The sequence below is a fragment of the Papio anubis genome, chromosome 11 (assembly GCF_008728515.1).
Source record: "Papio anubis isolate 15944 chromosome 11, Panubis1.0, whole genome shotgun sequence".
Taxonomy (NCBI): Eukaryota; Metazoa; Chordata; class Mammalia; order Primates; family Cercopithecidae; genus Papio; species Papio anubis.
In genome coordinates, this window is record NC_044986.1 from 86,092,365 (window position 1) to 86,117,079 (window position 24,715).

Below are 24,715 nucleotides of genomic sequence, written 5' to 3' on the forward strand. Positions count from 1 at the left end.
AGGCAAGTGGGAGAGAACGTTGTTGCTGCTTCTCTCATCTGGGATTACAAGGTTAAAGTCATCTGCACTCTCCCTAAAACAGATTCCTTGGCACATAAGTTGTTCAAGAAAACAGAAAGATTCAGTTAACGTAATCAATTGGTCTTATTTTAAAAGACAAAGAAGAGTTGCTCAACTCTGATTTGGGAGAGGTAGGAAGTAGCTGATGTTTGAAAGGAGAATCAACGTTGGTACCTGCTGAAGAGTGAACGTCGTCCGGTTCCGGCGCTGTTTTCTACGTAGAAACCCGTCGTCAAAATCCCCCGAAGAGTGGTTGCCAAAGGGTGCAGTGCCTACCAAGAGCAAACTGATCAGCCGGGGCTGGAAGGTGCCCCAGTCCTCAGACCGCCCCCGGACACAGTTCAGAGGGCACACACCTGACCCACCAGACAAGCAGCCCTGTTTGTTCCAAAGGATATTTTTCTGTTCCTCCTATTAAATCCCCCTCTTTTCCACTCTGTCCCCAAAACCTCTGACTTTAAACCCAGTTATCCCTATTACACAGGGCAGGTGGTAACCTTAATCCCCGAGATGGCCAAGTTCAATTCTTGTGAAATTCTGGACTCTGAACCAGGAAGGGTCACTGACTTGAGGCAGAGCCTTCACCTGCTCTCCAGCTCCCGGCTCCACCCCTGTTCAATGTGCCTTTATCTCACCCCTACTCCAGATCCTTTAATAGAAGCCTGTGTGTCTCCCTTTGGCTCATCTGGTAGTTTACTTTCCTTTATTTCTATAAAGAAGAATTAAAATCTGGGAGCTGGGAGAGGCTGGAGGAGGAAAGAAAACACCAAGAGCTTTTCACAGCACTTTTCTCCTAGAAGTGCAGAACGCGAGGAGGGAAGAAGTTTATAAATGAATATTAATTACTGTTGGTCACAGCTCATCAGCACCATAGTGGATCTGTTATATAGATGTCAATTAACAGGAGATCTGCACCAATAGTGACTGTCCTGAATGCCAAGCAGACTTCAACAAGGCCACTCTCAAAGGGCACCCCGCCCTCTGGCCAGGCCTTATAAAGCACCTATTGCTTCTACTTCCCCACAAAAGAAAGACGTTGTCCTCCCCAGCAGGCTTCAAAGCTCGCTATAAACCCAGAACAGAGTTTGGCCCCAAATGTGCATTCAGATCATTTTCCAAATGTGCTCTATTTACTTGATAGTCCACAATGGCTTCTTAGGAAAACAAATGAGCAAGTTGCCATTAACCAGTGAATACTTTACCTGCTATGGGCTCTGTTCTCAGAATCACGGCATTAGGAGTTCTGGAGCCACACTGTCCCAGACAAGGACCCTCAGAAGGGCCTCAGTCTCAAAGATTGAAAGTCCTTTGGGCTTCTTAAAATTCTGTCTACTAGAGGAAGTTCCTTCTAGTTATTCTTTCACCCTCCAGGGCCACATCCTTTGCCAAACACCCTAACTCTCTGCTAAAGTGTTCTCCTTCCATCTTCCTGTCCAAATTGCGTTGTTCCTCAAAACCCTAGTTACAGTTATTTCTCTCCAGCTCATTGGAAACTTAAAAGGAATGGCCTCAATGCAGTCTTATTTTCATTACTTTGCATGAAAACAAATTGTCTTTTTTTGAAACAATGCACTTGACTGGTGAGGATGGAATACAATCTCTGAGGATCTCCAATCACAATTTCCCTCAGTCTTCTAATTTATACCTCATGGTCCCAAAGTGGCTCACAATGTGTACATGCAGAATCTTTAAGTGAAACACTGCATGTCAAACTGAATCCTAGAAAAGGATGACAGTTCACCAAATTAATAAAAGATTGACAAGCTAATAGAAAAGAAGAAAAAATGAGAATAGCTATTTTACTTAAAAATAAGTAGGATAGTCGATATTATGAAAATGTTAAACCTTAAAGATAATTCAACCAAACACAACAGAACAATGAAATATTATTTTCAACATTTTGGTGAAATAATGAAGTGCATAAAGACACCCAGTACAGATATGAGTGTCATAAGATGTGCAGGTTAATTCACCATTTGTAGGAGTACAAATCGGGTGCAGCCTTATTAGAAGGTAATTTGACAACATCCATCAAACATTTAAGTACACATACAGGTATTTAATCTCTGAATATATTTGTAACGTGTGCCAAAATAGAAAAAAATGTGTTTCTGGAAACACCATAGTTGAAAAAAAAAGGAAAACAACCAAAATGCCCATCAGCAGACCCTTTCTCCCTTTCTCCACAACGTAGAATGGAATACTACGCAGCAGTTTAAAAGAAATCAGTAGATCTATACATATTGGCATGAACAAATCTCCAAGATACATTACAAACTAAAAAAAGCAAAGTACAGAATGATGTAGCAACATAATTTCAGTGCAAATAAGGCAAAACATGTATTTTTAAAATACATAAATGAGAATTAAATCATATTTTCTTGAAAGAATCACAAAAAAATAGCAGATACTTTTAGGAAAAGAGGTGGAAAAGGAGGATTTTACTTTTCAATGTATAAGTTTCTGCTGTATTCAAACTTCTCAGGCAGGTGCCAGTGGTACTTTTTAATGTAACATCAGCAAAATTATACGACAAGTAAGATTATGAGCCATTCTTTCTCTTCTCCTTTATGTCTCTCTAGATTAGCAAAAAATAAAATAAAATAAAAAAGATGATAGACTATAATTATGTCATGTTCCAAAGGTCTGTTCTCAACTTTTCCATTCTCAGGAGATCCCTTTCACCCAGCAACACTCAACTAAACTAAATTACTCCTTTCTGCAAAACTGGCAGAGAAACACATCTACAAACGGAAGAAAGGCTCTGAAAGACCCATCTCCTCTTCTTCTGGTTATACCACAGAGTCAGCACTGAGGTGGGATGTGCCCAGGGTATGGGGAGCACAGTAAGCCGGCTAAGCTGGGCTGAGAGCTGGGGTCACGGCAGGCCAGGCCAGGACTCTCCCTAAGTCACTCCTGCAGCCCACCCTGCACACAGACACTCATGATGTCCCCTACCTGCCAAATGCCCAAACCTCTGCCTTCCCCAACTTTGACCAGAAGGGTGGGACACTGGCTGGCAATTAGTCCAGACCCCTGGTTTAGATGCACAGAGAAGGCACCCTCAACATAGGAGAGACTCCCTCAACCCCTAGAGTACACTGTCAGGGGATGCACATCTCCCACCCTTCCATAAAACTCACCCGGCATGGGACCTTGGGGATAAAAGGAGGTGAAATGCAGGCAAATGTGTGGCCTTCCCTTCCTAGCAATGCTGACAGAGCTAGCAGGGCTTAAACACTGGTCCTCATTAGCTTCCTTTAGAAAATCCTACTGGACTCTTAAGAGCTTTTATGAGAAAAACAAAAACAAACTTTCTGAGGCTCAGCCACTGTTCAGGGCAGCCTGCAGTAAGACTGACAAGTATCACCTGAAGTCTCAGGTCTCCCAGGGCCTCACAACATTTACCCTGCCCCTTGTCTTCCACAACTACTTGGCTCCCCAAATTCTCCCACCACAATAATAAATCAAAGGAGTAGGTTGCCAAATGCCACTCCCACGGTTACAAAAGTCCCAATACCCCGGGGCTGAGACTGCTGCTCTGCAGAAGGCCCCATTAAAGCCCACAGTGTGGCTCACCTGATGGCTACTAGTTGGCCCCCTGATGTGAAGACCCCATCTTAGATCCCCCGGGTCCTGAGCAGGGGCATGCAGGAGGTCCCAACTGTCCCCTTCTCACCAACCCACGTCCCTCTAACAACTGGGTGCGGAAGCCAGACTGGGGATCCTGAAGGGAAATTTCTTCTCAGGCCTGGAGACCATCAAAGATGGAAATTCTGGTCCGGGGGAGTGGGGAGTGCTCGACATTTAGGGTTAGTGAGTCACAGAGAAGGAGCCACGCTAGGTCAGTCCGGGCAGGTGGTGGGCAGGGCCACCTGGTTCCAGGGACAGCCAGGCGGCCAGGAAGCGAATTAAGCTGCCCAGAATCCAGGGTGGATGAGGCCCCTGCGGGGCTCTCGCCAGCGGCCCCAGTGAGAGCAGCCCAGCGATGGGCCCTTCTAGGCTCGTGCAGCTCGTGATCCGGGCCAGGACGCGGCGGGCTCACTCGCCTTCGCTTTCTGGGATGTTTGCAAAAGCACCGTGAAAGATTGATGCGGCCCCCTGGGTTGGGGAGCCCCAATTAGAGGCGTGACACCAGCATCTGTGCTGGGAGGATTCGGCCGGTCCCCGCAGCACGCATAGCCCGGGGCGTCCTGGCCCAGGCAGGGAGGGAGGTGGGAGGCAGGTGGCGACGGGGCGGGGAGCTGGAGCGGGGCTGCAGTGGGGTGTAGGGAGGGGGACAGGGGCACCCCTACTCACCGGCCGGCGGCTGCGCTCCCCGCAGGGCGGGGACCCCGCCACCCGCCAACCCTGCTGCCGCTCCGGCCCTTTCTGGCCGGCTCTGGCTTCATGGAGAGCCTGGGGCGCGGCGCTTACTTACCCTCTAGCTGTGGCGGGCAGTGGAAATAAAACATCGCCGGCTGTCAGATCGACTGGACGGCCAAGACCTGGGAGGGTGGCAGCGGAACGGACCGGCGCGCGTTGCTCCTGCCTGGCTGCAAAGCAAACAGTGATAGAGCTTCAAGTCTCCCTCTGCCAGCGCTCCCGCCCGGCCCTAGGGCGCACCCGGGGCGCTCCCCTCCTGGAAAACCCTTCCCAACGCCTTCAGCTCACTGCCGGAGACAGGAGGGAAGGCGTCAGCCCCGTCGCAAGCGGCAACCCCACGGGGCAGTCCTTCGGCTGTGTCCACTTCCTGGAGTGCAGTGCCCTCACCCTAGCCCCAGCGCCAAACCCGCGCGGCGTAGTTTCTGGCTCTCCGGGGTCCCATCCAGAAGCCCTGCACCCGGGCCGCCGCAGCCAGGTCCGGCTAGCGCGCAAGGCCATCTGTGCGCTGCAGCTCAGGCCAGGAAGGCAGCCGAGCCCCAAGGCCCGGCGCTCGGGGACCGGCGAGTGGGTCCAGAGCCGAGCATACCTCGGCGGGCGGCGGTCAAGGAGGCCGGAGCGTGACCGCCTCCGGTCCGCACGCCCTGCTTGGCTGGCGGCGGGCGGGGCTCGGCGCGGCTGGCGCCCGCAGGACCAAAGAAGTGACTCGGGAAGTGGCCAGATGTCTTGCTGTCTGTCTGCAGCGCGCGCCGCCGCTCAGCACTCGCCTTTATAATCTCACGCATAATTGGCCTTAATCTGATTATTTCCAGCGCTGTCTACAGCGAGTAACTTGGATAGGTCTATTGGGCCTTACAAATGGCCCACGTGGTGTTAAAAAAAAAAAAAATCCGTCATTTCTCAGCAAACATCAGGAATGGTTTTTCCTCTTTTAAAACAGAACGATACAACAACCACCACCATCACCCCCAAAAAATACATTTTCCGAAAATACACTAGGCCCCACCCCCCACCTCATGTCCCCTCAGAGGCAAACCTTTCTCCGAGAGCCAGCGCCGGGTTTGGGCTGCCCTTGTCAAAGGCCTGGCGACTCCCGGGCTGCAAATTGACAAAGCACTGCTAATTGTCGCCGCCGGATGGGTTTTGGGGGGACTCTTTGCACACGGCTTCCCTTTCCAAGCGATCGTACAAAAGGAAAGTTTGATTTTGTTCTCAGCAAGGGGTCCCTGAATTTATGTTCGCTTCTCGATGCAAATGATATGCGGTGGGACCCTTTGCAATTACTTTTAAAATGCATCGGAGGCAGACACTCAACGGAGAGAGACCGCCCTTCTCTCTGCCTGGGTGAAAATTAAACTCTAAAGTACCAGGCTGAAATTTTCAAGTCAGGGGCGCGGGATTGGATCAAATCACATAAACTGCAAAAAAAGCAAGTCTAATGGCGCATAATTGGTTCTGTAATAGCATTACACCAGGATAATAGCCCGTTACGGCCCCCTGCACTATTAAGTGCTTCCCTGGCGGAAAGCCTTTATGATATTAAAGGGGGAATATAATGATATTTTGGTTATTAAATGCGTGTAATTAATTTATGCACCACTGAAAATAAAGTTGGTATTATGACCCACTCAAGATGCATCAGAAGATGCAAGTCAGACAACTGTTGATAAGTTCTGGTGTCTGTGCTCCGTCTAGACTGCTGATTTTATTTTGGGACGATGGCTTCTTGGACAGACAACATAAATTGAATATTTTATAAACATTCTAATGCTGCGTTAGGGAGCCTTGGCGAGGTGGTGGGTCGGGTCCCTGCACGGCCCGGGATCCAGCCTTCATCTTAAAGACACAGCGCTTCGGAAACAAAAGGCCTGGCAGGCCCGCCGCTGGACACCAGCGCTGGGCGAGGAACATCTTGCTGCGGGACAGAGCGCTGGGTCCCGGCCGCCGTCGACGCCCCTTAGAAAACAGCCTGGAGGAAGACCAGTCCCTCTCCAGCCGGCCGAGGCAAGTCAGGACCTATTTCAGTGAAGCGGCCCTTCCTGGGCTCAGTCGCTCCAGAGTAGAGTCTGCTCTGCCTCGGGGAAAGAATCACAGGAAACTCCCGCTCGGTTCAGAGCGGGGAGAGCTCGCGACGCCGGCTTCGCCGGGGCCACGGACTCCGAGAGTCCAGGCAGCCGGCCCGGGAGGAGCAGCTGGCAGGTCCCGGAGGCGGGTGCGGTGGCAGGCGGGGGCCGGCAGGGCAGCTGAGGGTCGTTCATACGTCATGCCAAGAGGGCTGGGAGCCCCTGGCGCTGATCCTCCCTTATCCCAGGTCAAGAGACCAGCTCTCGCGCGCTGGCTGTCTCCCTGTCTCCCTCAGAGGGCCCTTGCTCTCTGGAGCTCTTGACAAGAGCCCGAAGCTCCTCTTGCTGCCTAGGTCTGCCGAAAGTCCCCTCGGGTTCCCTCCTGCCCTAGGCAGCAGTTCCCTGCCTGTGCGCTCTGGGAGCCCGGTGGCCGTGAAGCGAGGTGCGGACAGCGTCTGGGCCGCCCGGGCCAAGATACTCAGGCGCACCTGGGGGTCTGTGCGGGAACCCTCAACGGCAGCAGACCAGCGCAGGGTGCTGCGTTGGCCCCAGAAACCAATGAGGTCCAAACGCCAGTCTCAGCTCCCCATCCCTGACATCGACCGAGGCAGATTCCTATTAAGGCCCAGAGATGACCCCGGGACGAGACAGGAGCATCCGGGGTCTGAGAACAGAGCGCTCGCCGAGCCTCCCGGCAAGGTCAGAACCCTGGACAGCGGCGCCGGTTTCCCCACCCCACCCACCCCCGGCTGCTGCGGAGAAAGAAGCCGGTCCCGGGGGCCCAGCCGGGGCCCCTCGCTGCTCAGGAGTGGGATCCGCCCGGCCGGACCCCAGGCGTCCGCGGACCGACCCCAATCCTCTCCCAGACCAAACCTGCGAAAGTTACTCCGGACACGCTCTCAGCGCTGGCAACAGGGACAAAACTCCCTTCTCCGCAGTCCCACGCGCCGCTCTTACCCGGCGGCTGCAGCCGGAAACCATCCCGCGGCCCCCAAGGCGAGTCCGGCGGCTTCCCTTGCTAGATAACCAGCCGAGCTCCGGTAACACACCCAGCTCGCGGGGTTCTAAGCCGGCTCGGGACCCTCGGCCTCGCCTCGCCCGGCGCTCCTCTCCCGGAGCCGCTAGGCTGGGCTCCTTCCTCTTGGCAAAACAGCGACTAAACAAACAACCAAACAACCTTAGAAACGAAAGGCTACGGCAAACTTTGATGACGCCAGCCCCCTTTTTTTCCAAATGTCTCCGACACCCGGGAGAAGGTGACTAATAGGTGTTCACTACGGTCCCCCTCCCCCTAAAAAAGGGCTTTAGTAACGAAAAGGTTATTTTTCCTTAATTCTTGTGCGGTAAAATGTATTTTCCAATTAACCAAATTCACCGATCTGTCCCGCTTGGACACTCTGATAATTTACAATCTAAAAGTGTACTTTCTTTATCTAAAGACCAAGGTGACTGCTTTTAATTTTCTCTAACCTCTTTACACTTGATGTTCACCAGACTCATAATGTTAATTGGCTTCATATACGGATCATCAGTTTAATGAAGAAATAAATCCTGTGTTGCTTTATGTTTTAACAGTGATTGCTTTAATGAGGAATGTGACGTGTTCCAAAATCAAAGCTGCAGGAGACATTAGAGGAGCTTCCACTAGGACGGAAATGCTTATTTAAAGTTAAAACTGCGGGGGTCTTATTTCAGCAGATTCACAGTCCCCCGCTCCCGGCCCTCACCTAGGCTGCCTCCAGCCTCTGTAGGGAGACAATCCTGGGTTCTCAGTGCCCCTTGTCTCCGCATCTCATACCCGCAGCCACAGCATCTGCATTCCCGAGAATCATTTCCTGGTTGCTAAACAGGGTGCGCTACTTTGCCTCCTGTCCCATAGGGAAGAGAGAACCCAGCTCAGGGTGGGGAGTTCAACTTTCAAGGATGTTCATGTTTTTAAAAATAAAATGGGAAGACAGTAACACACACCCCTCAAGACTGGCATGCAGATGTTGTTACAGAGGCAGCTCCCCCAGTGCGGCATGTCTTAGTGCTGAAAATTCAAGGCTTAGCTCCTAGAGGCTGACACCTCCAACTCAGGCCCAGTGAGTGGGATGCAGACCCCCTAGGTTCTAGCCACTGCAACTGTCTGCAGGAATGCGCTAGGCTTCTGCCCAGGTGATGGAAGCTTTACATCTCTATATCAATTAATAGCACAGTAAATCTGCTTTCTCTAATGGGTGTTTGATTTTTCTAATTTTAAGCTGGTTCTATGAAAGGAAAACTGTCATCTCAGAAACACTAAGAGCAGCAATAAAAAGCTGGAAATGCGAGCATCTATCTAAGCCCTCAATTGTTTTCAGTTGAATTATGAATCATTTTAAATTGATTCCTGAAAAGAATTCCAAATCCTTAGAAAATGTAGGGATTTGAAGGCTCGGAGTTGAGGTCTTAAATACCATGCATAGTATTCATTTCTTACTGTTTGGCTTGTTTTAGGAAAATTGGAAAAATATTTGGAGACACCTCTGTCCTCATCTTTTGAGGCCAAATACAAAAATATGTGTTGGATTTGACATCTTAATTGTGCTCAGAAGGGATTTTCACAACCTCCCTTTTAAAACTTTCCTTAGCAGAAATGATTTCAGTACACATGGCTCAAACCCATAGCAACAAGGTAAAGCAGGTAAAATACTTAAATTATAAGGGAGGAAAAAACCACACTGAATTCCTAATTATATGTTTTGGAAGGGCTCAGGTTATTTGTGCTGTCATTTTGATATTTTTACAAATGTTTTAAAGGCGCTCTAGCATAATCCCTGGTGGATACATCTCAGTGTGAATATGGCATGTTCTCTACTTGTCAGCAAATCTATTGTTATATTGCAGTTTTGGAAATTGCCAAAAAACTTAGCTTAGCTAAGCTAAACATGAGAGAATATGTGAAGAACATAGCAGTTAATTGAAATTCCAGATTTCCTGGGGACTTGGAAACAGAAAATATATGTATACAACAAGGGATAGATACGCATTTTTATCATCCTGAAAATTCCCTATAATTCACTAGTTCTACTGTCATATAAAACACGGTAGCTGCTCAAATGCAAGCCAACTTCCAATAACTTCACCTGTTCTTGTTCAGTGACCACAGGACAAAGTATATTCCCATGTGGTTCCCAGGGATCTTAGAGCTCAGCTTCAACCTTTGGCCCTGTGTTTGCTGCAGAGCTTGGAGGGTTGCCCGTGGCCTCCTAATTCTCACAAAGAAAGAGAGCACAGCCCAGGAGGAAGGCCCACAACCTGCGGAGTCTGCACCCCTGCCTCCATTCAAGCAGGCTTCGGTCCTCAGGAGAGTGAGCTTGAGCAGGTCACTTACTCTCTCAGGACCTCCCTGTCTCATTGTGTGACATGGGACAACAATGCCACATCAAGTGCTGGAGGGAGGATTAAAAGACAGTGCTGGCCTGGTGCAGTGGCTCACACCTGTAATCCCAACACTTTGGGAGGCCGAGGTAGGCAGGTCACAAGGTCTAGAGATTGAGACCATCCTGGCCAACATGGTGAAACCCTGTCTCTATTAAAAATACAAAAATTAGCTGGGCGTGGTGGTGCATGCTTCTAGTCCCAGTTACTTGCGAGGCTGAGGTAGAAGAATCACTTGAACCTGGGAGGCAGAGGTTGCAGTGAGCCCAGATTTCGCCACTGCACTCCAGCCTGTTAACAGAGTAAGACTCCGTATCAAAAAAAAAAAAAAAAAAAGACAGTGCTAAAGGACTTTTAGGACAGTTAAAACTATTTTAATGGTAGATATATGGCATTTGACATTTGTCTAAACTCATAGAATGCACAACACCGAGATGAACCCTAATGTAAATGGTGGCCTCTGGGTGATCATGACATGTCAATGCAGGTTCACACACTGTAGTAAATGGGCCACTCTGGTGCTAATGTTAACAGTTGAGGAGGCTGGGGGTGGATATATGGGAACTCGCTGCACTTCCTGCTCAATTCTGCAGTGCATAGAAAACTCCTCTACAAAATAAAGTCTATTTTAAAAATTAAAAAATTTTAAAGACAGTGCTGAACACAATGCCCAGCACGTAGCAACTGCCCTGTGAACATCAGCTGCAACTGTGGCGTTATCATTATTATTATTGTCTTGCTGCTAGGGCCACGTTCCTGGAGAAATGCTCTTGTGAGCTGTTTTAGGAACTTACAGATGGCACCTGAATCTTCTGGTGGTCTCCTAAATTAGCCCCGTCCCCCACCAGGCAAAAGCCACAACACCCTTGGGAGAGCTCGCACTTGCCTGTCTGCCACACTTAACTTACTTCCTTACCATTTTTTGTTCTTCACACTTAATTGCCTGGTTTGTTGTACTGTACCCAAAACACCTATTTTGCTAGAAAACCTAAACAAGGGTCCTTTGAGCTGGATCAAAGGCATCTTATCCAGTTAATAGAAATGTTTTAGAAATTTAAATCCATTGCCTTTAGATTGGGCATGTCAACTTTACTTGGTCACAGACCTCACCATTCCCTACTACTTTCCCCTCTCCAGGTTGTGTAACCCCCCTGGCTCCTGCAGTTATCTGTCTTTCCAACCCTTGACATAAATTCTGTGTGAGTCTATCATTATTTTCAGACTAATAATGACTTTTTGTCAAGTGTTAGGATAAGAAAGGGGTATATTGAGGAAGGCCAAGTCCTCAGCTTCTAGCATTTCAGGGTCTCGTTCAGTCCATTTCAACCCTTCTCTCCTTCTCCCTTCTTGCTTTCTCTCTCTCCTTCTTTCTCTCTCACTCTCTGTCTCTCTTCTTTCTCTCCTTCTCTCTCTCTCTCTCTCTCTCTCTGTCTCTCTCTCTCTCTCTCCTTTCTCTGTCTCTCCTTCTTTCTCTCCCCTCCTTTCGGGTATCTAGCACCTACTCTGTGCTATGCCAGGGTATGCAGATCTGAGCTCACAGCCCTGGGGAACCAGCCCCTAGGGATTCTGGCTAGGGAGGGAGATGGGGACACAGAGGGAAAGGAAACTGGTACCACATGGAAACAACACCCAAAGGTACTGGATCCACTGGACCTTGTCTCCACCACCCTAGAGGAACTTCTGGATGGGCAGCTCTGAGAACATAGCTCACCTCCACCTGGGGAGGAGTTCCTGTCCTTATGTGCTCTCCTGCAGCTTCCAACAGAGAAGAGCCCAAAGACACAGTATCTCCTCTGTCCCAGAGTTCTCGCCAGAGGCTTGTCGAGGGGTCATGACAGGGCTAAGCATCAGCCATCAGCCTCCTAATGGGACAATCTTGAGGGGCTGGACCCCACATTGGTCTGGGAGACCTCCTCTGGGTACACCCACAGGTTCAATTTCTAAGATCCCAGCATCCAAGACTGCTCTAATTGACTCACTGGAGTCACTGACTTGGAGCAAAATACTTTTATAAGTATTTAGTTGGTAAGTCTAGCTATTATTAACATGCAGTAATGAATTGCTAATAAGAAAACTAAATCAATCTAAGGAAATCTCAAACTGGGACCGACCAGAAATAGAACAAAGATCTCAGTCTCCAAGTCTAAATTGTTTCACCAATAAACCTCTAGAAAATAAAATAGCTTTCAAGGTCAGCTCTTGGGTGCAAAGCTCTTTGGGTGCATTCATACGACTTGAATGGAGCTGTGGCACATGGAGAGGGGACTGGGAACAGCAAAGGCAGGGTTGGCGGCCAGTCCTCCTGATCCCCAGCACAACACCCCCGGCTGCTCCCTCCTAAATAGGACATGGCTTCCCTCAAACAAAATGCACATTTGATTGCCCATATTAAGTGCTCAACAAATGTGTGGAATTTAATGGAAATGACTATGGAAGGAATGAAGTAAGTTTGCTACATGAATAATTAGTAAACACAATGAATCTTTTCCATTTCTGAGACTTGCATTATGTACATAGCTGCAGCAGGAGGGGTACGGGTTTTCAACCAGGCGAACTTGGGGTCAAGTCTGGCCTCTTAAACCTCCCTATTGACAAGGCCTGCCTGTCAGTACTTGATCCAGGCATCAGTAGGTTATTCTTGCTGCCCCCCATCACTCTCTCTTCTTTCTCTCTTTCTCTATCCCCATCTCTCTCTCTTCCTTTCACTACTTCTTTCTTTCTCTTCCCAGCCCTCTCTCCCTTCCTCTTTTTTCTCTCCCTCTCTCTCTTGCTATTTCTCTCCTTCTCTCCCTCTCCCTCTCTCTCTCTTCTTTCTCTCCTTCTTTCTCTCTCATTCTCTCCTTTCTCTTCCTTCTTTCTGTCTCTCTCCTTTCTCTCTCTCCCCTTTTTTCTCTCCCCTTCTGTCTCTCCTTTCTTTCCTTCTTTCTCTCTCCCCTTCTGTCTCTCCTTTCTCTCCTTCTTTCTCTCTCTCCTTTTCTCTCTCTCCTTCTTTCTTTCCCTTTCTCTTTCTCTCCCTCCCTTCTTTCTCTCTCTCCTCTCTCTCTCTCCCTGCTACTCTCTCATACACACAAAGACACACACAGTGAGTACTTCTCAGCTGTGACTTCACTGTCACGCTCTTGCAATCCTGGATCTGCAGGGCGCTCTGTCTCCCCACCTGACCAGCCCACTCCCATCCACATTGGTCCCACCTCACCAGGACTGCCCTCTGGCCCTCCCCAACGTCTCACTGCTCTGCTCTTGGTGACTTGGTTGGCCATCACCTTGCCTGGCATAGCCAGGCTATAACAGGGACTCTTCAGCACATTTCCCAGGGGTGGGGCACTGCCTCCCTCTCCTTCCCATGGCCTCAGCCTCACTCAACAGCAGACTCTCCGAGCACTCTTAGATCCCAACAGAAATTTTTATTTCATGAAATTGCCCGCTGTCTAAGCAAAGCTGGCTCAGGCAATTCCCACCTTTCAGCCCCATCCCCAATCAGCCCACACCCTCCACAGACCAGCCTAGCAAGAGACAAGGTAATACACTGGGGGCATGCCCCTTTGCCCACTGATCCATCCGCCTCCTCATCCATTATTCAAACAGCTATGCAGCCCTGGTTCTGTGGTCAGGTAACATTCAGCAGATGTACCTGGGGACCTGGGGAGTTTGGGGTGTTGGGAGGGCCTCATACAGCCATTGTAACAAAGCTTGCCAAATCGAGACCTCCAGCAACAGGCAGCAGGTCCCCTGGATGCAGCCCTGGAGGGGACCTCAGCTGTCCAAGGCAGCCCCTCAGCCCTGGCAGCTTGGGCTTAGGGAGTCCCAGCCAGCCAGGGTGGCCATGGCGTCTTCACTCCCCAGCCACACCAGCCCAGCTCAGGACCAGGCCTCCCTTTTGCCGGAGGATGGAGGCCCCTCCTGTAGCCTGTATATTCTTCTTCTCCCTTCCCCATTCATTTCTTCAATAGACGCTCACTGAGAACCCTGTTCGTGCCAGCCTTACATGGGGACTAAAGAAAAGAGATATCATTTCCTTCATGATCCTTAAAACTTTTAATATAATATTTGTGCGTGTTTGTGTATGTGTGTTTACCGATATTATTTCCCCAACTAGATTGTAAGTGCTGACTGTAAACAGCAGGTCAGCATGGGCTTAGCAGTGCCTGGCACCTAGTAGGCATAAAATAAAGATCTGTTCAATGCATACATTAATAAGACAAGATCTACAGCTTCAAGTCACAGAGGACATAGCTGTGAACAAAGCATTTGGAGATAAGTGCCTCAGACAGCGAACAAAGCCAGTGCCTCCCTGCAGTGCTGGGCTGGTGTCCTTCAGTGCTCTCCGGGACAAGTCAGGCCTTGAATAATCGCATTAATTAAAGAGGGACAATCAATCGTCTCTTCTTTCCCGTATCTGTTACTAAAGGTTGCTAAGGGCCTTTGGAGAGTCACCTCCTACATGATCATGGGGATACGTGGTGTGCGAGCCAGGTGGACACCCTGTCCAGTCTTACTGGAAAGGCTGCAGCAGTGGGAAGGCACTTCTCCCTAGCCTGCTTCTCTTGACTGCACCCACAAACCTTCCCAATGGCTACTCTCCCCCCATGCTGCAGCCAAAGTCATAGAATGGATATGGGGCTTCATGTCCCAAATCCTTGTTGTTGCTTTCCAGCTCTTGGGTTGTCTTAGTTTTTTGAGCATCATTTTTCCCATCTGCAAAGCCAAAAGGATTCCCATCATGGAAGAACTGCTGCATGAAATGGTAACATTTTCCACAGCTGGTGGTGGTGATTAGCAAGTGCGACGGCCTTTCAGAAAATGGAGGAGGCAGGACAGCCCTTCCACATCTGCATATCTGTCCTCAATCCTGAAATGCTCCCCTTTCTCTCTCTCTCTCTCTCTCTCACTCTCCTCCCTCCTTTTCTTTCTCCTCCTCCTCCTCTTCCCTTCTTCCCACCCTCTCTGCCTACTCTCCTCTCCACTCCCTCCTTCCCTTCCTCTTTCCCTTCCTTCCCACTCCTTCTCCCTCTCTCCTCATCCCTTTCTCTCTCCCCTCCCTGCTGCCCCTCTTCCTCCTTTTCCTTCTCCTCCTGCCTGTCCCCACCCAGGTCCAGCCTCTGTCTGGCAACACCTATGCTGAACTCTGCTGTGTCCAAGTAATGCCTATTCCCCATTCCCTACGATGGCTCTCCCAGGCGCACCTGCCTTGGCTCTCATGGCCTCACCCCTTTAACCAGAAAATTGTGTCTGGAGTTTGGGCGGTAGGAATGCAGAAGGGGTGAAGGAGAGGGGACCCTCATTTCTTACTTTGGGCAAAGGTTACCTTCTGGCTGTCCAGCCAGGGTGAGAGTTGTGTTGTTTGGCCAGTGTCAGTATTAGCGTTGTTTTATATTTTCTAAAATGTGAAAACAATTGCATGGACTGCATCTGGCCGAGGTCCTGGTCCCTTGGAACGTCTCACCCCTCACACCAGGATACTTTCTGTCTCATGTCTGAAGGCAGCTGAACTTACAATCCCTGAATGGATTTTTTTAAGTGGTTTGTTTATGGCTGACTTTCCTTTTATTATGCTCTTCAGAAAAAGTTGTCTAAAGGAAAATCAATCAATCAATGAATTAAATGTTTAAAAAAATTTTAAGGAAGCACATAAGACAAAAAATTAAAACTAGCAGTGAGCGATGGCTCATGCCTGTAGTCCCAGCACTTTGGGAGGCCAAGGTAGGCCCAGGAGTTCAAGACCAGCCTGGATAACATGGTAAAACCCCATCTGTACGAAAAATACAAAAATTCACTGGGCTAATTTTCGTTATTTTCTTAAAACAAACTTTCAGTAGATAAATGATTTGATCAAAGAATAAGCATTTTGCAGATGCCTCAATTTACTCACACTGCTTCCCATTTCTGTGAAAGCCCACCAGTGACCAGTGGCATGCAAGTATTTTTCTCTTCAGCTTCACTTCCACCTTGAGCACCCTTCAACGTCCCCTCCTTAACCGAGTGGCCCATCCTTGTGGATGGTGAAACACCCATGAGCATAGCTCCACGTGGAAAACTACATTCATCATGCTAATCCCACAGGCCTCTGAGTCAGCCACTCTAGTCAGTGGTGGCAAAGTTAGAGCCAGGCAGGGTCTGAGGGACAGCCTGAGATGTTGGACATTTTTGTGAGGACCCAGGCCAGGGACAGAGGTCTGTAGGGAAGCCCTGAGCCTCCAGATAGATGCTTCAACAAAGAGGCTGGCTGGAGGAAGAGGTCATAAGCAGGTAGCCCAAGGTCAAAGGTCTCGGGTGGAGCTGGAAGGCTGTAGAGGCAGGTCCTAGGACAATCAGGCATCAGGTCAGGGGTCTGTTTTCCGTGGCCAGGAAAAAAGATACTCATAAGTTCAGATAGTAAAGATGTCAAGGTCAAGGCCGCTGGCTGTTTCTCCCAGGCAGGGTCATCTAGCATGTGGCATATGGTGGTCCTCAGAGCCTCCTCTGAACCCACTTGGCTCCACCCACGGTCTCAGACGGCTGTCTGCAGCAGATGGGACTCTCTGCCTACAGCCCTACAGAGAAACTCCTCAGTGACCATACTTTCTGGGTCACTGGACAGAACTATACACTCCATTTAAATGTAAATTCAGAGTAGAAACCACTGCCTCCGAGGGAGAACAGGGTAAACGGTGGGAAACCAGGTAACCTGCCACCAATCGTGGGAAAAGGGAAGTGGCGGCAGGGAGGGGACTCTGCCTTCCCAGCATTCTCCCAGCTCAACTTCCTCAGACTGGGCTGAGAAGAGGCATTAACCCACTTGGTACTTTCTGAAACAGCTGCTGCTGTCCTGAAGTTGCACAGAGCCACCCAGCCCAGAATCATCCTCACTGATTTCAGCCAGAGCCAACAGCTGCCACTAGGTGACACCAAACTGCAGAGTAGCTCCTTTTCCACTGGAGAGACAGCTTCAAGTGGATGGCAGGAGCCCGGACCGATCTATCTGGGTGTTCCTGCTCCTACTAAGGCCCTGAAACAGCCTGGGGTCTCAGAAATTGCAAATGCCTGCTGGTTGGAGAATGGATGGATAGGTGGGTGGATGGAAGGAGGAAGGAGGAAGGAGGAATGATCAAATGGATGGATGAAGGGACAGATGATGGAGTTCATTCTACCTCCCTAGCCCCACAGGAGCCGGGCACCCCTTCTCCTTTAAGTGGAAACCACAGGTAAAGCTGGAGATGTGCCCTGGACCTCACAATGAACTCCAACTCAAGAATATGCCCTCCCAGGTGCCTCTGCCTCCAGCTCCAGCTGAGGTACACAGCCTGGAGAGAGGGCCTTTATTGAACAAATTAGTGGAGACAAGGTCTGCCCTCTGTGTCACAGGGTAGAGAGCAAGAGGTCACTGGGGTGTCCTCACACTCTGCATCACACCAGGAGCAATCGGGGAAAAAATCCCTTCCTGTACCCAGTTCCCACCCCAGCCTGGCCAGACACCATCACCCACCTTCCCACCAGTCCTTGCCCTTCCCCTTGTCTGGAAAGCTGCCCCTGGGTGGCCTTCAAGACTCTGGCCCTCACTTCATCCCAATCTCGGCTTAAAGTCATCTCTTTAAGAGAAGACTTCTGAGACGATAGAAGCCCGTTTCTCGTCCCCACCACTCTCCACCTTTATTCCTGCTTTGGTTTCCTGCTTAGCTGTTAAGTCCTTCTCGAATGCTTTATTGGCACATGCTTGGTGTCTGTCTCAGTGCTCGCATGCAAGCTCCACAGTGCACCCTGGCTTCTAGAACAGCATCTGGCATGCAGCATTTTGTTACATAAATGAGCCCTAGCTCCCCCACCGGCTGGACCAGCAATAGGCAGCCCCTGGTCCCCGTGGCTACCCCCAGCCAGACTCCCCTCCACCAGGAGAGTTCATTATCCCTGAGAAGTGCACTGTCGCAGTAAAAAGGCGACATCTCCTTAATTGCCCTACTAATTACAAGTCCTGTAGTCCTCAACTGTGCACCAACACCATTGCAAATCTCATTTCCTTACAAAGTCCAGGACAAACAAATCCAATATATTTTGTTTTAATTATTGCTGTTTAATGGACCATAATGAAACTATAGTGAGGGTGCACAAAAGGAGATCATTTGGAGTATCCACCTGTGCAGGGCCAGTGGTGAGTGGGAGCCTTAATGTTCAGGTTTCATTTACCGTAATCCCAGCTGCCTCTCTGTGCCCAGAAATCCCATCACTTATTTATCCGCCTTGCCTTTGGCTCTGAGCCCACCACCGGGGCAGGATGTCCACCCTCCTGGAGAGCAATCCAAAACCCAGGGACCTTGTGGATGGTGGAAGTTCCCCACATGCCAGGTGCCAGGATTTGACAAGCCACACAAAAAGGCATTTTGTTTTATCTCAGGGTTTTTTTCTTTTTTCCATTTTTACAGGCTAAAAGAGTTTATCATACATATATTGACTATATTGTATTTCTTTTAAGTTGTTTGTGCCGGGGCAAAGTGGGGGGACTTCCTCTTCTTTGCTTGTTTTCTTATTGAAAGGTTCATGACTTGTGAGAGCTTTTAATGTCATAAGGCTTTCATCTTTCATTTGTCATCAGTGACACAGATGTTTTTCCTAGTTTCTTGTGTGGCAGTGGCTGTGTGTCCACTCACATGACAATCTCAACTTCCTCGGCCCTTTTAGTCTTGGCAAGGGTGGGATTCAGCCCCCAAGGCCCCATTCTCCCACAAGGTCCCTGTGGCAGGAACATCAGAGCTCTACCAGTTGGGCGAGGTAGCACACAGCACTGATTCTCTGGCTACCCAAGAAGAGAGACCCCCTCCTTGCCATCCCCCAGGAGGGCCTGTCTCACCCATCTGCCCCCCAGGGGCCCTCCTCCTTGCTGCCCTCCTGCATCCCTGGCTTTTCAGCCTCGCTTTATTCCCACCTTGCATTCAGCTCCTGGCTCTTTTGAGTCTTTGTTTCTACTTAGGAAGGGACTAGGGGAGGACAAAACAACCCTGGGACACCAAAGAAGGAAGAAGGGGGAAAGAAATCTGCAAGAAAGCCACACAGTCCAGGAGCGCATCCAGCAGGACAGCTGGCCTTCACCTGTGTGTTTTCTCAGAAAGTCTTCTAAATCCTGTGGCCCTCCCCAGGTCTGCAGGTGAGGCTTCTTCCAGAATTCACCATCATCAAAGGAGCACTAGATAGTAGGACTGGGGGAGGCTGTGTCAACAGCAGACAAGGTGGAAGGACCTTTGAGACTGCCACAAGTGAAGCTGGGCTCTGCAGGCCCATATCAGGCTCCTCACTCACTGCCCTTGACCACAGAGAGCCCAGAGAGCCCCAGGAAGAAGTGGCGGACTCCCCTCTCTGGGATTCCCTGGCTCAGCCTGGGGTTGGTCCTGGGCACACAAAAACCCAGAGGGGAGCTGAGGCGAGCAGCGGGCTTTTCTGACTCCTACTTATGGTCCTGGGATTATTGGAAGAAAGTGCGTCTTGCATGTGCTGCCATCTATTCAGTCAACAAACTGTTGCCAGGTCAGAGGGTCCCAGGCATTCCCAGGGGTGTCCTGCTGTGGGGCACCTGCGTAGTGATGGGACAGCAGGCTCCGCAGGTGCACTAAGGAGTTTATTCCCATTTTGCTGCTGCCAGCAGCCTGTGCTTTTATAGATTCATTCCTGCGGTCCTGTTACCTCCCCCTCATCTTCATTAAGTAGCAGACATGTTCCTAACACCAGCTCTCTGCCAGGCCTCGGCACTGCAAAGGAGGGCTGGCAAAATCAGCTCCCGGGTGCCCCCAGCCCAGCCTTACACAATCTTCTTGGCTGGCTTTTATGTGAACTAGTGTTTATCTCATCTCCTCACTAGAGAGGAGTGTCTCTTGCTTTCTATTTGCTTACTGTGCCGTTTATTCCCCCAAAAGCCCTTTAAGAGATGTGGTATTTCCCGTTCTTCGCAGATGAGAAGGCTGCCACTCACAGAGGTGAGGGAATTTTCCTAAGGTCACACAGATAGGTGGCCAGGGACAGAGCCAGGTCCAAACGTGGAACTTTGAACATATCTTTGGTTCACGTAGGGCTGGGACGGGACTGCCTTCACCTCCCCACACCCTAGTCCACAGGCTGTCCTCGAATGGCACCTTAGGTTGATCTAGGAGCCCTGAGTTGGGTGAAGCCTCAGAGGTCACCAGAACCTCATTCATGCCCACCAGTACCTGGCAAGTGAAGCCTGAAGATGCCCCTGCCTGGCTCTCCCCACCTTCCCGCCGTGGACACCCCTGTCTCCCAGTCAGATCCAAAGAACACACAGAACACATCTGCTCTCTTTTTACATCAGTTGGGTTTTTTCTTTTAAATAAAATTAATATATCTTCACTGAAGAAAATGTAGAAAACATAGCTAAATAAGAAGAAAATAAAAACCACACAAGATCTTACTAACAAGAGAAAAGCTTTCCAGTGTTGACTGTAATGTATTTCTGTCTGGTGTTTTTTCTATGCAAATAGTTATAAACAAAAATAGGATCATATTGTGAAGACTTCTGTGACCAGCTTTTTGAATCAAACAATGTTGTTGAACATCTTGCTATAAACATCATCTTCAATGTCTTCACCATAATTTGGATGGATGGATGGATGGATGGATGGGTTTGTTTCACTTTAATCTAAGCAGTACCACACATCCACAATGGATGACAGGAAATTGTCCTATTTCCACTACCTGATTGAGAGTGGTAGCTTACTGGCATGTCAGGGCTCTTGTTCTGATTTCATTAGATCTCAAATGGTCTCACTTGGGCTCCAGGGGGGTCGTCAAGAAGAGTGAAGATTAAAAAGGTTTTTCCCTCCACCACCCTGTCCCAGTGGTACAGAAACACAGGTGCCACTGGCCTCCAGCTGTGCAGGGTCTCAGCTCTGCCAGTGACCTGCTTCCCTAAGCTTTATAAATTCCACTGCTGATCACCTGCTAAAGCTGACCAGTTCCACCATCTCCAGTCAGCCAGCCAGGAGAGTTTATGTTCTGCCCTCAAACCAGGACTTCTGTACCTAAGCTGGGAAGGAGGTTGGGGAAGGTAATAAAGCTATAAAACTCTTCCTCCTGCCTTAAAAACAGGACATAGCCTTGTGAGAGGAATAGCTAGATATGATGATACTGGGCTTTAAGTGGAAAAAAAACTTAAAAAGAAAAAGAATGACAAGAGAAACCTCTGATCCATTCATTATTCATTCAATAAATACCAAGGGCTGTCTCTGCGCTGGGCCAGTGTTGCCCTGGGGACCCAGCTGTAAGTTTTTATGGAATAGAATAACACAGGAGGCAACAGTCCCGCCTAAACTGGTCCCCATACCTCCCCTCAGCTAGCACCATTCCAGGATGGATAAACCGAGGCTTAGGGAGAATCTACACCTCACCCAAGATCACACAGGGACCTCAATGTCATCATTAAATGAGATCTGGTGCTCTGAGCTCCCAAGTGGATATCATTTCTTCCCACACCATTCTCACTGCTTACCCTACTCAGCAGTCATGAAAAGTCAAGAGAAGTTCATGCCAGGGTGAGACTGTCACCACAGCCACACACTCCAGTGCCATGTTTGCACACTGCCTCAGCACAACCATCTTATGTGAGTCCAAGTAAAGGAGTCTGGTGGAGTGGAGCTTGTTGGGGACATAAGATGGGTTGGAGATGTCAGGGTTCACTTGAAGTGAGAGAGGAAGGACATGAGGGAGGTGTGATGGGAGGCATTGGTCTTGTGCCCCACTGGGAAGACACACTGACCCTTGCAGTAATTGACTTGGTAGCTTGGTGGGTGGCGGGAAGACTCAGCCAATGTCCCAGAAGTCCACTTTGCATCTCACACTCCTCAGACATCTGGGCTGGCTGGGGGTGATGTCTGGAGGTGGCTCCCACTGGGGCAGATGCTACAGCCCCAAGGGCAGCTGCACAGCAGTGGAGAGCATCAGAGGGGGCTCAGTATGACCATCCACACTTGACCCTGCCCTGCACCCCAGCTCCCTCTGCCTGTGCCCCAGTCCTTGCACACCACTCCTGGCCTCACAGGCAAAGCTTTACTGGCCAACCAAGAACAACTCCTGCCTTCCAGGTGGTCCCACCTTTTCTTTGCCTCATAGCCACGAGTAACATAACCAGGAGTCAGGCACCGAGCTGTGTGCTACCCCGTGTTAACTCTGCACCAGGTGCCAAATGGGTAGGAGCTAAACAGGATGCCAGCAGCCACACTGCCTGGATTCAAACTCTGGCTCAGGCTCTTACCAGCTCAGTGACCTTTGTGTACCTTCATCTTCCTCGCTGTATAATAGTAATAATAATGGTATAAATGTCCTAGGCCTGCTGAGAACATTAAATTCATACGACTTGGTATAAATGACAATTGATTCAATTCCACATGAGAGGAACCAAATTGACCCCAGCTTAGGGCTCAAGTGATTCTCCCACCCAGCCTCCCAAGTAGCTAGGACTACAGGTGTGCAACACTATGTCTAGCTCATTTTTTTTTCAGTAGAGATGGGGTCTTGCTATGTTGCCAAGCTAATCTCAAAGCCATCCACCTGCCTCAGCCTCCCAGAGTGCTGGGCTTACAGGGCATAAGACACTGAGCCTACCCTAATACCATAATTTTACGGCACCTCTTCTATGTTTAGATATGGTTAGAGACACAGATATTTACCATTGTGTTTTCAACCACTTGCTGTACTCAGGAGAGCAAAAGCCTGTACAAGTGTGTAGCCTGAGTGTGTAGTAGGCTATATCATCGAGGTCTGTGTAAGTACACTCAATGATGTTCACATACCAACAAAATCACCTAATGATTCATTTCTCAGAAAGTATCCCCATCATTAATCAACACATGACTGTACCTACCAATTCCCCTTCAGACAAACTGAATGATCAAGTCATTGCTTCCAAGCCAGTGCACATTTGCAATGGAAAGACAACCCCAATAAACATTTTATCTTTGAATATTAGCAATAGAAAAAAATCTCCAATTTGTGCAATCTAACATCCCATACCGCAAAGTAGGAACCCAGAGAACAATATCCCTGATTGCCATTATAAACTTGAGTTCCTACAGCACCAAGGTGCCCCGCCTCATTGATTGGCCTTTTGTGCCTCAGTTTCCCCATCTGTACAATAGCAGTAATACTGGTAAACCTCATATGCTTGCTGAGAGTATTAAACTCATATGCCTTGGCATGGATGAGCTGCTTCTCAAAGCCCAAGCCAACATTCCCAAGGTTGGGCATTCAGTGGTTTGCAAGGATGCCGAAGAGCCCATTGGTGTTCAGACCCAAGTCCAGCACGATGCGGTTCAGGTTTTCTTGGTTTTACTCATTTGCATTCTCTGATTTCAGCCACACTCCATCTTTGTATCTAAGGTCTACTATTGACTTCACATTTTTCTATCAATTGCCTCACTTTGGTAACCAAAAGTGTAATTTAAATGGACACTTGGTAGCACTATGATAAACCCAGTATTCTTATGTGCACAAGGATAAATTTAAAATAAATACATCATACAAATGATACTCCAAATGCAATGTGCACAAAAAGGGCTCATTGGCTTCTAAATAATATTCCCCACTGCAACAAGGGCCAGATTTGCAAATGTTACATACGTTTGAAATTATTTCAGAATGAAGAGTTTAAAATCAGGAGGAGGAAGGAAGGAAGAGAAGGACAGGACTCCTCAGAGGGAGGTCTGATTCCAGCCAGGATACGGAACGTACACAATGAGCTGTGCCAGGAGGTAAGGACATGGACAAAGGCAATGGGAGCCTGTCAAAAGGCCACCAGCACTATCTCACAGCAGCTCCTGGCCAAGACCAGGAATATTTGAGCATCAAAATAAATGATGAGGCTAATGGATTATAATCTAGTGAATAAAACAAAATTCCATGAGTCCATTCTGATGTAAATAAATAAGTAGGAGCGGCTCTTCCTTCCAGTAAATGCCGATAATAAATGTAGGAGTGACGGAGTCAGAAAATCCTTTGGCAGCCCTCATAGTAATAATGCATTCAGTCAAAACTCATCAATGAGGTTAAAACAGTGGGCAAAAGTTGGATGAGGAACAGGATACTTGCATAATCTCAGAAGGATTTCCCCTCAGATTACTTACTGAGCTCAAAGGGGTTAAAAGCAGCTTACATTAGTGGGGCCTGGAGTCGACCACCCTACCCAGGGATTTCGGGACAGATATGTCCCTCCTGATGTGATCAGCTACAGATGCTTCACCCAGAGCCTCAGGAAACATCAGGCCGACCCAAACCAAGAGACGTTCTGTGAACTCCAAATTGTGAATGTCATGAAGGCTGAGGAAAGTCGGGGGTCTATCGCAGCTGCAGGATAGGGGTAGATGACCGAATGCAGCATGGGAGCCTGGACAGGCAGGCAGGAGAACTGCTAAGGACAGTGTGGGGAGAGCTGGCAAAGTGTGAATGTGAATCAGTATTGTGTCAATGTGAAGTTTCCTGGTTTTGATAACTGTACTGTGATTCTCTAAGAGATCGCCTTTGTGCCTGGGAAAAACACTGAAATATTTAGGCGCAAAGGGGCATGATGCCTGCAACTTACTCTCAACTGTTTGGGGAAAAAAAATGTATACTTGTGTATGCGTGCGTGCACACATATGTGTCTGGAGAGAGGGGAGAGGAGAGACAGAAGAGGAGGAGGGGAGGAGAAGGAGAAAGAGGAGAGGAGAGATGAGGAAAAAAGGGGAAGGGAGAGGGGAGAGAATACAAATGGTAAAATAAATGGGACAAAAACATAAACAATTGGTGAATCTGGATCAAAAGCACGTGGGAGTTATCTGCCACTCTCATAGCTTTTCTGTAAGTTTGAAGTTATTTCTAAA

General features: G+C 49.0%; 1 protein-coding gene across 1 annotated transcript in view; it reads right to left on the reverse strand.

The window, feature by feature from the left end:
- The window catches only part of DRGX (dorsal root ganglia homeobox), a 31,711-nt gene extending 28,094 nt beyond the window's left edge, over window positions 1-3,617 (reverse strand). The window contains exons 1-2 of the mRNA XM_031651929.1: window positions 3,567-3,617; window positions 235-471 (exon numbers count right to left, since the gene is read on the reverse strand). Of these exons, the coding sequence (XP_031507789.1) occupies window positions 235-471; window positions 3,567-3,617 (288 nt within the window). The remainder of the gene's footprint in view (window positions 1-234; window positions 472-3,566) is intronic.
- Window positions 3,618-24,715: the final 21,098 nt, after the last annotated feature.